Raw genomic sequence first — 14,831 nt, 5'->3', positions numbered from 1 at the left:
GTACTCAAAGGCTGTGAGGCAGTAGCAGTAACCATTATACTGTTGTGCTGCCAATGAATATCTGTCATTCCCCCCCATTACAAAACCATAACGTAAAAGGGCAAATTTGATCCTTGTAATAGTCCTGATTTGAATGATTCACACATATATCCTCTTCCACTGTCCATGTCATCTTGTAATGGGGCGGAGCAGTGGCACTTTGGCTACGGTTCAAATCCTGCAGCCGGCAGAGGAATCCTACTCTGTTGGGCCCCTGAGAGAGGCCCTTCACCCCAGCTGCTCCAGCTCTGCGCTGCGCTCTGACCCCAAGCTTCTCTCCCTGGCTGTGTGTGTATGTGCAAAAAGACGAATTCCTAATGCAAGAAATTGTATATGGCTAATAAAGTGATCTTCTCTTATCTTATCTTAATGCAAACCTCCACAGTTCACAACCTGTCCATGCATTAAGGGGTCTGCTACAATCCCTTCCGTGTGCACTAGGTGGCAGCGTAAAAAAATGGAATAAACCTCAATTTTTGGAAAGAGAAATAAATACGGAATTTAATTTTTTCATCTCATTTTGCAAAATTTCCCCATATCTGTAAAACCAGCGAGATGCAGACGAAATGCAGGAAAGGCCAGTGTTTCTTATTTAGAGAGTGTTTTGGGGACTTTGGACCAGAGTCCATTTGGAAAACTTCCAAGTTTCACAGAGGTCACTCTGTTTTTAACAATATTGGGAGAACAGCAACTAACAAGAGCTTGACCTTGAAATTATGATTCCAAAGCACTTGACTTCAAGCTCTTTCACCAGCTCATGCTAAACATCTTACCCCAGGTGATAACATGTTTTTTTATGAGCAGAAACAAATCCTTCCCAAAAAAGACCCTTCTAGATATGTTGCTATGGATTGTACTGTCTGGAAGTCAAGACTGCAGCCTCTGTTTAACGTCACAGTTTCTGAAAGGCCGTGGACTGTTATAACAAAACATGAAAAGGAAATAAAGGCTCCTGTCAGCCTTCTCTTGGAAGGGTTATTCCAAGGCAAAACAATCCTGAAAGGTAAGCTTGAACCTTTTTACTGCATTACCCTAAAGAACTACAGGGCCTGCTCATTAGCCAATAATATTGGACAAGTTTCCCCAAGATTTCTCAATTTCATTTACAGCCCATGCAGTACATCTCCATGCAGTCTAGAACCCCTGGTCTCACTACGGGCGTGAGTGAGAATTCGCACGAAGCGGCGTGAAACGTGAAGCGACCCTTCCCGCTCACTAGTCACTGTAATGACTAATGTAATGTGATGCACGAGCGAATAAGTACAGGTTGTGCAGCAGACATTTTACTGCAGAAATGCTCCCATGTGATGTGCATCCAGAACTAACAAGTAAGTCGTATTTGTCTGCAAAACCATCTCGAGGCCGAGAGCAATACTTCTATTGAACTAAAAGAGATGTATTCGCCGGCCTGCTTGTTCACAATGTCACAGGGCCGCTTCTCTTCACCAGACGTTTTGTTGCCACGTTCTGAATCACAGAATATGGTGCTGCACATAATTTCTTCCATTTTGTGATGCAAATCGGAGGTCTTACATGTTTTACGTTTAGTGCGGTTTGAAATGCACTTATCAATGCTCATTCCTTCCGACCCCCTCGGAGTGAAGATGAATGAGGCCGGAAAGGCCTACCTCTCACTACACCTTCATACTGCGCCCGTGACAAAAGCCCTTCAGCCTGGGCAGCCTGGCCTCTAGGAGAGCACTCCTCCTGCTTGATGTACGACACTGCAACACGAAAGAACAAGAGTTAATACAGAAGCACCGAAGCGTGCGATCACTGTCACCGTAAATTCTAAGGAGGATTCACTGGCGACAGAAAAAACATTCCTCTTTTTTCTGCCGGCATGATGAAACTAAAGAGTGCAACAGAATAACTATCTCCGATAAGTCTGTTAATTTCTTAGGCAAAAAGGTTTTGCTAGGGACACTTCTGCAACATTCCCCCAGAGAATTATCCCACTCCTGCTCCTGCTCCAGCCGGAGTCCCCTCACTCACCTGGCTTGGAGGGGTCCTGCTGTCTCGGAAGGCCCAAGGAAATGGAGCCTACAGAGCTCTTAGCTGCCTCTTGACTGTACACTGTTTGGCTGTGAGAAGGCAAGTACGTTCCTGGAGTTCCCTGGAAAGGCAAGGCAAAAATAAATATACTGCAGCTGGGAATTAAATGTTATCTAGAACTACAAGTCTGTTCTGACACTTCAGGTATGTTTCAGTTTTTGGATTAAAATAATTTGTTTTTTTTTCCCCCGTTTTAAAAACCAGCATTTAAGGTAGATCTTTGCCGTCTTAGAAACAACTTAAGCTAAAGAAAATGAATAAAAACATTTTTTTGTAAAGTCCCTTTCTTATAACAATATCAACCTCGGGGCTGCAATGAGGGAAAGGGTGAGAGGGGCCAGACTGCACGACAGTGCCACAAAACCCCCTCGTCCGACTGGGGGGGTTCCTAATACTTCGGTCGGTGTGTGTCTACACGAGGGAGGAGCTGTACAGAGACCAGCTCTGAAAACCGAGCCTCGCGATGAGGAAAAATCCCGACGAGCCCCCTCCCTGCCCACAGGCTCACCTGGGATATGGACCCCCCCATGATAAAGGATGGCTTGTCGGATGGTTTGGAAGATGGAATGAGGGGGGGAGGAGACGGAATGTTGGCAGGTCTTGTGGGTCTGGAAAATGTCACCCGGACTCCATCAGGGAGGCTCGGCAAGATCTGGTTCGGAGCAGGCTGGAGGACTGCACGGGAAAGACAAGGAGAAGGGGCAGACACAGTGAAACTGCAGAACAGAACAGTACTAGATCACACTTCTGCAAGCCTGCCTGGTACGATTATTCACCCTAAGACCCTTGTTTCCTGGCATCTTTTTATCTCGGACTACAGTTAACTCATATCCCATTGCTGCTGTATCAAAAGTAAACTGTTTAAACAATTAAGATTACTTATTAGAAATATTTCTAATAATTTCTCAAAATTGGGTGGGGTCTTCACACACAAAAAAAATCAAGAGCACAATGCCTGGCACAAACATTTCATTAATAAAATTTACTAACACAAAACCTTAAGATCATTATATGATAAAAAAAATTGAAACAAGGAAAATTCAGTCTTTTTATAATCTTTTGTATGATTAGAAACCACAAAGCAAATATTGAGCATGTAGGACTACAATATCAAACTGCCACTGTGCATTTGAACAAAGGGGAATCCTGAAGGCACTATACAGCAGCAAACCAACATGCAGTTATTGGTGAGACGTGTGGCATTGGGCTACAACAAGAGGCTGCAGGAGGTCTCTGTTGATTTGTGACAAGCAGACAGAACTTTCATTGTCACTTCCTAGAACTGTAAATTATGAATGCTGTTCAAGCTATGCTTGAGAGGAATCTAGTACCATGTCATTTCTCTCATCAAGCTGTAGAGCTACCTCCAGTCCAGACTACTCCCACAGTGTGAAATATTGATATGGTTAACTGGATACCATATCATGTGCATTATGTGGTTTTGTTCTAAGTTAGGTAACCTACAGATGAACTTTGGTCTCTGAGAAGTTCACTGAACATGATTATCCTATTATTGGGATAATCTGACCAATGCATGAATTTAAGAATCCCATAGAAGAAAACCTGAAACAGGAAACATGTTTACTTCTCCTACAGGGGCTACGTTTTTGCCAATCCCTGCATTTGAGCGTCAATAACCCATAGTTTCAATCCAAATGAGTTCCTGCAGGATGTTCAGCTATGTAATTTATCCGACTCTCTCTCACACAAACAATGTGGACACCACACGAGATACGGATCTGATCGCCGTTTTATGCAGCGTGCAATCAGCAGTGTCGCCTGAACGGGTTTGTGTAACCAATCTAGCAAAGATTTCACCGAATCGATCTTGGAGACAATTGCTGCTTATTCCCCTTTTTTCAAAATACAGACATGCGGCCTCTCAATTCCAACGTGATTACAGTGCAGAACACAAAGCAAGCACGGGACTTTCAACTAACAGACACTCACACAACTTCCCCCACCAAAAAAAAAAAAACAACAACAACCAACACACACACCATGGATCAGTAATAATTACCACTAAAATAAAAGACAGATCATTAAAAAGACAAAAATGAGATTCTGTAAAAATAGATGTTTTGTAAAAGCACCTGTGTGTTGAGGGAAGGAGTCAATGGCTCGGTCGTCATAGGGGAAGGGGTATCTGTGCCGAAGGTAGTTACCTGGTGGCACGCTGTAACGAGAGGCTTCGGGCTGTGGGGAGGCCTTGTTGAATTCCCTGGGGGAAAGCCTGTATGGAGATGCAGACCTGGCAGAGTTACCGTGAGACTGAGCATCCTGTTCCATTGACAGCTTCACCTCGTAAGGCATGTAGGCGAATGGCTTCCCTGCAGCAACACAAACCAGGTCCCATTATCAGCCTTGATCTCTTCCGGACAAGCACACGGAATCCTGACTGAGCACACCTGACGCGGGGATGCATTTCCGAGCGGGAGATGCTGCTCGGGATAGGGTAGAAAGAGGTTTTTCGAACCCAGCAACATTATTCTTTTTAGAGCACAGAGGATGGTAACCCTTCCCATTTCCATCTCAAAAAACCATCAAAAAGGAAACCGATCTAGAAGAGGACAGAGCCAGGCGACAGGCCTTTGGACGCAGCACTTTGCAAACCGCAGGGCTACATTGATGGTGTACAAAAAAACCTGATGACCTTTTCTAAATATGAAAGAATTAAATCTCTCGGAGACGTCATCTCTCAAGTACCAGGAATACGAGGTTACTAAGCATAAAAGAAAACACCTGAAGGAATTAAGGTCTTGTAGGAAAGATGACAACGGTTTTGCTCTGTGCTTTGGAAGGGGATATGAATTATGAATTAATATCTTTGTAAATTCAACACAGTTCTCTAAGCCTTGCAGATGAATAATATAAGGCCTGCTACAGAATGTTTGCACTTCAGCACCCTGAGATATTTCCTTTCAAGTCAATATCTAAGGAGTCACTCTATCCAGAGGGAATCGCGCTGAAGCCTTATGCTTGTGCGTAAAAAAACCCTGATCTCTTATCCTGTCTCCATGCATTTGGGGAAAATGGCAAAACCCAGGGCTGGAAGAGAAGAGCTCACCAGCGTCCCGGTCCAGAACAGAGGGGCTCTTGGTGCCGGTTCGGGGGCAGCTGGAGCTGCGCCTCTCCGGGTCCGCCTGGTCCTGGCGCTGCTTCTCCTCCTGGTGCGAGGCCTCGTGCACCGCCGCCGTGATCTGCTGCTGGTACATGGCCAGGCCGCTCAGCGGGGGGTTCACGGCGGCGCCGAAGGCAGGGGACACCTGCGTGGCACGGCACGCCGTTAAAGGCAGGGGCTGCCAGAGAGCCGCACAATTCACAGCACAATCCACATGCCATCTCCCCCCACAGCACTCGTATGCCCCTGTAAATCTCAGCCTTTCTCACTAGGCTCTGAAAATGCCCTTCAGGGTGCACAAGAATAAGGAATTAACACAGATGTGCGCTTTTCTTCTCCATCTTTGTTATCTTCTCTGCACAGCCTGCTCAAACTCATATGACATCTATAATATAGAAGTTGAAGCTCGCACTTGAGTTTCATTTTTCTGCAGCACACTATTCTGGTACAGTCTGCATTATTAACTGTCAAAACTGTAGAAAAATTCATCCCATCTCTCCATAAAGGAGAAATCCCTCTATCATCACTTTTCCTTCTGTCGAACTGCCCGAGACGAGCAGCGTTTGTTTTCCCCCTGGGCTAGCACTGTGGACAGCAAAGAAAACACCACCCTCTTAAATGATTTCAGCAAAGCAGGTGATACAAAAAAAACACTTAAGAGAGCGAAGAAACAAAGCAGAAGGAACAAGGCCAAGTGCAGAATAACCCTCAGTAAAGCAGAACAAAGACAGATTTCGAGAGGGAGACGGGCACCATTGTCAAAGCTTTCTTAAATGCAATCACCACACAAGCCCATGTTATATATTTAAGCATGCATTGTAACTCACATGATAAGTTGGTTGGTCTAAATAAGACATATTTTCACCCTTCTGACTGCTTCCATTTTTCTCCGCATGTGCATATCTGATAGTAAATGGGGGAGCAGTATAGTGACTGACCATGGGAGGGATCATGGCGGCTCGCTGCTGTAGCTGCTGCACGTTGAGGTGCCCTTGTTTGATGGCCGAAGACACCAGGACTGAGCCAGCGGGGCTGAGCAGAGACGGCCTGTCTAGAGCGAACATCCTGCAGGAGAGCAAGACATTTTAGAGTGAGGTCAGACCGAGCAAACGATCCCGTTTTCCATGTTTATAGAGTCCAGGACCAAAACAGAGAGAGAATGAGAGTAAACTAGGCTAAGCTGGCCACTGGGAATGAACAAAGCACTCTCCTCTGAAACTTTTTCTCCTTGTCAGGGGGAGATCGAAAACCTCGGTCCCGGACCAGAAGTACTTCACATTGAGAGCTTTGCTGCTTAGCTGCACGGTACTTATTATAATTTTCTACTCATTTTTCCAACATCAACACACTTGGCACAGACTCAGGCAGCACATTTCAAATGAAGCACTGCTTCTGTCACAGGCCATGGCAATAGGCCCTAAATCTGTCTATAAGCTTGGCAGCTTCTGTAACCTTTAGCTTGAGGTTTTTTTAAAGATTCTCGCTTAATTTACTTGGAGAGGAGGCCTAACTGGTTTTTCTAAGAACTCTGGATTTCAGATCTGCACTACAGTATTAGGGCTATTTAGATTGTGCAAACAGAAGTGAAACGCTTACAAAAATCGTTTCCAATAAGACTGTTGCTCCTCAGACACAAATAAGCTGCCCTTTCTAATCATAAAAAGGAAGCCCAATTCTCACAGTAGAGGGAGAGTAGAAAGTTAAGACCAGCTGCACTAAGATCTATCCTGAAATTAAAACTAAAACATGACATTCGGACAAGGTTAGTGTGATGAATTAGTGTTTGAAACTTTTAACCAAATCCCTGTCCTTTTTTGTGATTAAAATTAAACACCCCCAAGTAAAAGGAAACTTGAAAAAGGAAAAACTAAACTGAACAGCCATAATTATCATAATTTTATACTACTTTCAGTCTGGAATGATCATTTCCCTCAGTTCGTACACCTTTGTGCTGATACTATAAAATGTTTGTGTCACTCTTTACTTCCTTATTGTGTACTTTCTCCACCAAAATCAAAGAATAAACATTATATTACCCAGAAGAAGAGACTATGCCCTTGTTCGGGTGGATTGTGAAGTAAAGATGTGAGATGTGAGCCAGCCTTGTTTTTTGTTTTTGAAGCTGAAACATTTTTAAACATCTCATCTTCTAAATAACATGCCAAGTATTTTAACAGCCCATATGGCACTCTTCTTAAGTGTTAAAAATGCACTGGCATAAGACAAACAGTGCTCTGCACAATCCATTTTACAGGTACCAGACACTGCTTCTTCCAAAACCTGCCAGCCTGCCGTTAGTCCTAATGCATTCTCCAGCTTTCACAGCTGGTTCCGCTGATACGGGTTTAACAATAAAATGCATGGCTTTCTGTGAAAATGTACAAAGCAGGGGGTATGAATTCGCAAAAATTAAAATACCTCTATGTACAGGGGGAGCAGTGAATTGAACTAGACTTCAGCAGAGCTTTAAATTTCCTGCGTTTTTTTTTCCTCCACCGCTTAAATAAAAATATTATTTGCGGATAATTTTAGCTGAGCTCTCTGGTGTTCTGATGCAATGCTTCGGAGCAGATTTAAATGACATTTTTAAGTGCTGTGTGGTGAAGTTGAAAACTTCATGGAAAAGACAGGACAGACAGTAACTAGAAAGCTATCCAACAGCCAGCTGTGTACATTTGGCTGTAAGCCTAAAAGTCAGTGATCAAAACATAGGAATGAGTACCAATCATGTAAAAAAGGCTATAATAGACACATATTGTGTAATTTGGGCTTATGTAAACATCAGTTTGGTTTTCAAGGCAACATTTCTACAAAAAGTGCACTTTCCTTAGAACATTATTCTACCGGGGGATATTAAATTAGAGCTATGAAAGACTGTTCTTGCATCACTGTGGGACTAATGGTCTTGGCGAGGAAACGGATTCTCATTTCAAGTCATATCAGACCCTCGCCACCAGCCTTTCTACAAAATCCGTGCAGCAGTCACTGATCCGCGGAGTGTGTGCTGCAGGAGTAAGGACAGGCACAGGGAACACGTGTGCAGTGTGGCGACATCCTCTGGTGTCTCCTCATGGCACACCCCCTCCCTTACACCCCTCTGTTTTGCCATGAACTGAAAACACTGCCACCACTTGCATTTTGCACACAGCTGCTATCTAAATGCTGGTTAAAATCATAGCTGCCACCCTGATCCTGTCTCCAAAAACTGAGATGACATAACACTGACGTAGAAAACATCCCTTGTGTCATTTGTCATGAGAGGGAAACACGCCAGTACGCTTTTCATTGTACTCGGGCACACAGGACAATAAGCTTGGCTAGAATGCAGCAGGAGGCTCGGCTCGGCTCACCTCTGCCTGTCAGGCTCAGCATCCACGTCCTCGTCCGCGCTGCAGGTAGCGCTGGAGTCGTCGGATTGAGTGTCCGGCTGCGGCCCTCTCTGGGAGAGGCTCAGCCCCGTGTCCGGAAGCTCTCCTTTGTCCCGAGGCTTCTCATGGAAGTCCTTCCCCTTGGCGTCGGCCTCCAACTTCACCTGCACGTCGGCCACGGATTTAACCTCCACTTCCATCGGCTCGCTCTTGGTCTGCACCTGGGCCTCGTAGGCGCCGCCGGGCCGCTCGTCCTGGGCGCCCGGCTCGGCCGCCTCGGGGCTCTTCTCCTCCTTCACGCGGAGCTCGCCGTACCCCGCCTCCTGGGGCTGCGGAGTGCCGCCGGGGTGGGGCGCCCCCAGGGCCCCAACCTGCTCGGCGGTCGGCTCGGCGCCGGCAAAGCCGGGCACGCTGGTGCTCTCGGCCGGCTGCTCGGGCGCTTTGCTGGACTCGGCTTGAGAAGGGGAGGGAGCGCTCTCAGTGTCCGAGCTGTTCTCTGCACCTGAGACAAAGGGAGAACAGAGCGACAGGCTGAAGTGAACAGGTCAAAACAGAGAATGAACATACCTCTTCGGGTGATCACACGGCAGCAGGTGACTATGTAGTGCATGTATACAAGTTTCTTAGGGAAACTGCTTTCAAGAACAATGCTCCACAACTGTCAGCATGCCTTGGAGGAAACATCACGCAAACAACCGCAACTCTTAGGTAACAAAACGCACGAAGCAAGGGCCGCAGCTAAGAGATGCATTACATTTAAAATAAAAATATAATTAAGCAGCAGGAAATATATGATAATATAACCTAAATGTATATCCCTTTCCTCTAAACCCACATGCCTAGGGATCCCAACAACTTCAGGCAGCTGCAGAGTTCCTCTAGGTACAGTTTACAGCCACTAAGGCCCAACTAGATTTAATCATCATCATGCTTTCTATTCTTTTAAAACTTTCCCAAAGCAGCCAGGTTATGTGAAGGCCCACAGACACAAGACTGCACACTGCACGCTCAGAGAGAAGTTTGGGTTTCCTTGAAGAGCAGAAAGAGGTGCGACCTCCTTTTCTAGACACAACAAAAAGCAAAGCTGGTAGCATAACACCCTGTTTGTCATCCCATAACAAAACAACAACAGATGTCCTGCACCCTGACAAGGCCAGAGACCTGTCACCACAAGAGTCTATGAAAGCCTCACCTCCACTCCAGGTCATCCACTACAAGAGGAAGACAACCCCACTCTGAAGGCCCGGAGAATTATCAAACAAAACCGCCTGGTCAGCAGTAGGAAATTTGCTTAGTCGATGTATAATGTTTAAAAGAAGGCGTAACGAAATCAGTAATAAAACACTAACAAATCTGCTGCAAGTACGTGGGCAATACACCAGCCACACGAAGGGATCGTTTGAATATATTCCAATTCAGCCTGGAGAGATGGGCCAACAGAGGTCAGAGGGGATGTTTTAAGTACAGAAAAGCTGTAAATTATTGGTGTATGAAACAGTTCATTGGCAATAAAACATCACAGTCAAGAACTGCAGTATTAAAGGGTGTTCGACTTGCTGACTATGTCAAAAAAAGACAATATTCACTCCATTATAACTAAGAACAAAAAAACAATCTGCACCACTAATATGTATGCAATTTAGTTTATTCCCGCAAGGCACAATAAAGACTATCACTGATCCCAGACGGCTCAGCAAAACCCACCCACAGCCACCTCAGAAACGACGTGTTAAATATATTCAAGGAGGAACACAGCACCTGCCACCGGACTGCCATCCAAACAATTGAGTTTTTCTGGAGCTATTTTGTCTTTGCCATTAACCTTTTCTTTATATCATTCTCCAGCATACCATGTGCTGTTTTTTGGGAGACAGTAGCTGATGCACAGGGACAAAAGGAAAATCCATATGGATGCCACTCGCAGCTGTACTGCTGTGTTAACATCTGTCCTGCCGGGAGCTCGGACACAGTGGGGCCTTCCGAGCACAGAACTGACCTTCGCTGTCCTCGGGATTCTCCTCCTCGTTGGAGCCCTCATTCTCCTCATCCTCTGGAGCCGAGATGGTCGAGGCCACACTCTCACTCTGCGACACGTCTCGATCTCCCCTGGAACGCCGCGCACCCTGCATGGGACCAGACACGCCGCCGGATTGGTACTCCTGAGCACACGCCTGCCTGCATCCTCCAACAACCTCGCCACTCCTTCTGAGCGAGGAAACTCCACAGCAGCATAGACTGACCTCTAACCAATTAGCTTTAATTAACACCAGGCTTCTTAATTTGATAACTTTCTTAATTCATTCTGGCACTTCAGCCAAAAGGTAAAAAAGCCACATCAGTGAAGATAAATTAAAAATTTAACCCCGTTTTTTTTTTCGCAAACACAGCACTTCAAAGCCCTGAGAACAGAAGCCATCAAGTTCGAAGTAACGTAACCCTCCCGTGTTTCACACGGCCACAGCGAGCAGTGCAGCCGCATCCGCCCATACCTGCTTGTGCTGCTGGAGGAGATTATCCAGGTTGTGTCGTCTCTTGTAGTTGAAGTAGAAGTTCTTGCACTGGGCTTCGCTCTTGGTGCCCACCATCTTGGCAATGGCTGACCAGTTGCGTCCATGCTCCACTAACCCTGTGACCACAGCAGGCAGCTCTCAATGAGGGGAGAACAGAGCAGGGAAGGCGTGACTCAAGAAGGGACTGAAGAGAAACATCTTACCACCCTATAACCTAGGGTATGTTCAGAAGCAACAACCCCCAGAAGAGCTGCCTTGATTTAGAAGGAAAAGGCAATACTGCCATTCAATAAAAAATGAAATACATTCTGAAGCTGAGCCCGTTTGTTTTGCTCTCTTTATATGGTTAAATTGAGAATATGTTATCCTTCACCAGTAAGATGTGCTCAAACCTTTTCTCAGTCACTCTGAAAGCTAGGGCTCAGCACCTCACAGTGCCTCTGGCGGGACTGGGTACATGCCACCTCTCATCGTCTGCACTGAGCCCAGACCTTTTAACAAATAGCGGGAGTCTGCCAATGTTAATATGTAAATCAGCGAGGATGGTTTCAATAAACTTAAACCAAAGCTGTGCTGAACCCATTCAAGAGTCAAAGGGGATACTTAGCTAGCGTACACTACCCTCTTCCTAAGACCCCCGTGCTAAATCCATGCAGGCCTAGATGAAATCCAGATTTTCAGACAATGGTATTTTTAGGAACTCTTATTCTAAGACAATCAATGGAGTTGAAAAACAAATGCAAAAATAAAAAGCTGTCAACTGCAAAAAAGGAAAAAAAGTAAAGCATCATGTCAGTAATACTGCACAAATAATAAATTAGCTGCCAGGTACTATGGAACTTGGCTTAAGAAATTCTCTTGTTTTCCTTAATTGCAATGTCATCCTAACAACCCCTAAATATTTAGGAGTGATGATATTTAGGCATGTTAGTACAGTTCTGAGCTCCACTCACTCTTTCATATCCTCCAACTTCATAAGTCATTTATATTTACAGTTTTTGTCACAGCCACCCTAGAGTTTACAGTAGGGTGTCAGCCAATTTGAAAAGGTAATGTATACAGTACGCCTCAGTTTCAGAAGCATTTTTTTAGATGATCATCCACAATGACCTCAGTATAATCTCATTCAGCTAGTGAAGCATCTATACCATAAACAGTGGGAACTTAACATCCTCATAGCCTCCACCTACGTGTAACTGGCTCAGCGACATTAATTACAAGGCAGGGAAAACACTAACCCTTCTTTGACCCCACTCCTGCTGTAAAACTAACATTAACAAAGTCTCTGTAACACAGACCAGATCACTTTGGCCACGTCTGCACATTTATCTTTCCACAGGTAGGCTTCTGTGTAGTGAAAAGGGTGGCTCAAAATGTCAAGACGAAAAATCCCTCTATACTGTCTTTAACAATGAAATCACAAAAATCCAGATTTTGTATCTGTCTGATAAGACTATCAGAACAATTTATTCTAATAGTTGATGTGGGCAGCTTTCACAGAAAGCAGTCAAGAGCTCCCCAATTCATAGTTTAAGACTTTTCCATACTACCATGACCATATTCAAGACCTTACATATTATTCAAGACTGCACCTAAGGAAAAGTAGGTGTAACTTTCGTGTTCAAGTGGCAGTTTAAGGTCTTTCATGTCTACTTATGTGAAAAGGCTTAAATTCACCAAAACCAATGAGGAAGAAACCAGCCCGAAATCTTCATGCAATTCTCAATGATACAGTAGCTACAAAAAATCGAGGTTTTTACAAAATGGGGAACAAAAAAGTAACTTCTACTACAAGTATGCATGCAGTTCAGATGTATTTAACCACAACAAAATATATTTTGCATGATGATACATCATACATGTGATACTTCAACACAATTTTCAAAAAACAAAAGTCTTAATCTGGTGCATTTTATCTTCATTTGACAAAGACAAATGTATTCAGATAGTACTTCATGCTTCAGATTAACAAAAGTCAAAAGCTATTATCATAAAAAGAACAGTTATGTTTAGCATACTGAAGTCAAAAATCCTAAAACTATTTTAAAACTAATTGAAAGAGTAATTCTAGCCTGAATGCATACAAAGTCTTCCAAATGCAGTGCACACGTCAGCCCAACAACACTCTGGTCATTATTTTTCAGCTTTGCACAATGGGGAAGTAACAAAGTGTTTCCCTGAATAATAGATGAAAATCTTTTAGGGGAGCCAAAACTATCAAATTCCATTATCTCGAAACAGGCCTGAGAGGTCCGGTGCACCACAGAAAGACAGTGTGCACAGAGAGGGCGAGAGCCGAGGCACTGAAAAAAAAACAAGACACAGAACCGAAAGGCGAGAAGTCCTCCTCCGATTCCGCACAGGATCAAAGGGGTAAAAAGCAATGACATCCTACCCTTTTTGGCTACTTCCATTTCTTCCTCGGTCCAGCGCGATGTCTCCCCAGACTCCGCAGTGCCTGCAATCACAACAGCCAGCCCATCAGACAGAGCGGAGGTCTTGCTCGGTCTCTCTCGCGCGTCTTACAATCTAATAATCTGTTTACATTCAGGGCTGCTCAGGCCATGCCCCCCAGAGGCAGGGGGGCCCATCTTCTGCTGGCTCTCTGAATCCACAAGAAGACGAGTATTTTCTTGTCCAGTGAGGACAGGAACAGCGAGAGGCTCTTAAGGCTTCTTTTCCCTCTTCAACAACATATAGCTACAGTTGTACGTTTTTTCAGGACTTCCTCTATTGCACGTCACAAAACCATTTGGCTCCCGATGAGCCGCAGTCCTCAGAAAGCGATTTAGAAAGCACAAAGGTTCAGAAGTTTAAGTGCACGTAGAACCTATTCAGGCTTTGGGCTCTTCTTGAAATCTTGTAAACAGAGCACAAATATAGCTTGAAATCACCCTTGACATTTCTGCTTTTAAACACAAAGTCCTGGAAGGCCTATTTGGGACATTCAATAACTTTCATTGAAAATCCATTAAAAAAAAGGGAGACAGGTACTTTGAAAACTCCAGTCCTTGAAACTTAAGAGGCACGACTGAACGCTTTCTTGCAGCAAATCAATATACTCCTTCTTCCTCAATGGTTGAGAATAAATATGTTAAACCTATGAGAAAATAAGTTAAATACTCAATAGTCAAGCATTCAACCTTATAACATACAAATGCACCCCGTCAGAAACCCCACATATCAGTATTAACCACAAGGACAGCTGATCGAATCATACATTTGGAAAAAGCAGATTCGCAAGTGAGCAAGTCAATTTTGAAATCAGTACACTAAATAAACTTACCACACCTTTTGATACAAAAAGTATAAAAACACAAAATGTAGATATTCAAGATTAAGTTTAGAGGTGACCACCTTATGTTACTGATCTCCAGTGTTAAGTAAATTAAATATCTCATTGCAAGTGGTATTACATAATGTAGAATGAGCTATACTGTTTAATACACTGGATTCATAACAGAAACTCGTATTTACTATGAAACGAAAATTAAACTTTAAAGAAAGCTGCTCTGTTGGAAGTAGGCCTTGCAAACACGCTCCACTATTCAACCAAATGAATCCGCCTGCTCAAGTGATGATTCAGGAATCATACACAGAACTCCATAAATCCCAAAGCCCTCGAGCTTGAGGAGTTTAAATTAGGGTGCTCTTGGGTCACTCCGCAGGAACACGGCGTGCATTCATAAAACTCAGCTTTATTCAAGAGACTGATCTTAAGCAATCGAGGCTCAGCAT

At 44.3% G+C, this 14,831-nt stretch overlaps 1 protein-coding gene across 12 annotated transcripts in view; it reads right to left on the bottom strand.

Moving 5' to 3' along the window:
- ncor1 (nuclear receptor corepressor 1) overlaps nucleotides 1–14,831 on the bottom strand; it is a 71,583-nt gene that overhangs the window by 15,882 nt on the left and 40,870 nt on the right. For 7 of the 12 annotated variants that reach the window (XM_069184508.1, XM_069184514.1, XM_069184507.1 and 4 more), the window contains 10 exons: nucleotides 13,489–13,551; nucleotides 11,073–11,209; nucleotides 10,580–10,706; nucleotides 8,566–9,085; nucleotides 6,043–6,280; nucleotides 5,162–5,360; nucleotides 4,188–4,424; nucleotides 2,603–2,769; nucleotides 2,035–2,155; nucleotides 1,668–1,763 (listed from right to left, as the gene is read on the bottom strand). In XM_069184508.1, the coding sequence (XP_069040609.1) occupies nucleotides 1,668–1,763; nucleotides 2,035–2,155; nucleotides 2,603–2,769; nucleotides 4,188–4,424; nucleotides 5,162–5,360; nucleotides 6,043–6,280; nucleotides 8,566–9,085; nucleotides 10,580–10,706; nucleotides 11,073–11,209; nucleotides 13,489–13,551 (1,905 nt within the window). The remainder of the gene's footprint in view (nucleotides 1–1,667; nucleotides 1,764–2,034; nucleotides 2,156–2,602; nucleotides 2,770–4,187; nucleotides 4,425–5,161; nucleotides 5,361–6,042; nucleotides 6,281–8,565; nucleotides 9,086–10,579; nucleotides 10,707–11,072; nucleotides 11,210–13,488; nucleotides 13,552–14,831) is intronic. The other 5 variants (XM_069184511.1, XM_069184518.1, XM_069184515.1 and 2 more) reach the window with 3 other exon arrangements.

Source organism: Lepisosteus oculatus, chromosome 26, assembly GCF_040954835.1.
Source record: "Lepisosteus oculatus isolate fLepOcu1 chromosome 26, fLepOcu1.hap2, whole genome shotgun sequence".
Lineage (NCBI taxonomy): Eukaryota > Metazoa > Chordata > Actinopteri > Semionotiformes > Lepisosteidae > Lepisosteus > Lepisosteus oculatus.
Note: the sequence above shows the minus strand (reverse complement) of the source record. Positions and strands in the feature narration are given on the sequence as shown.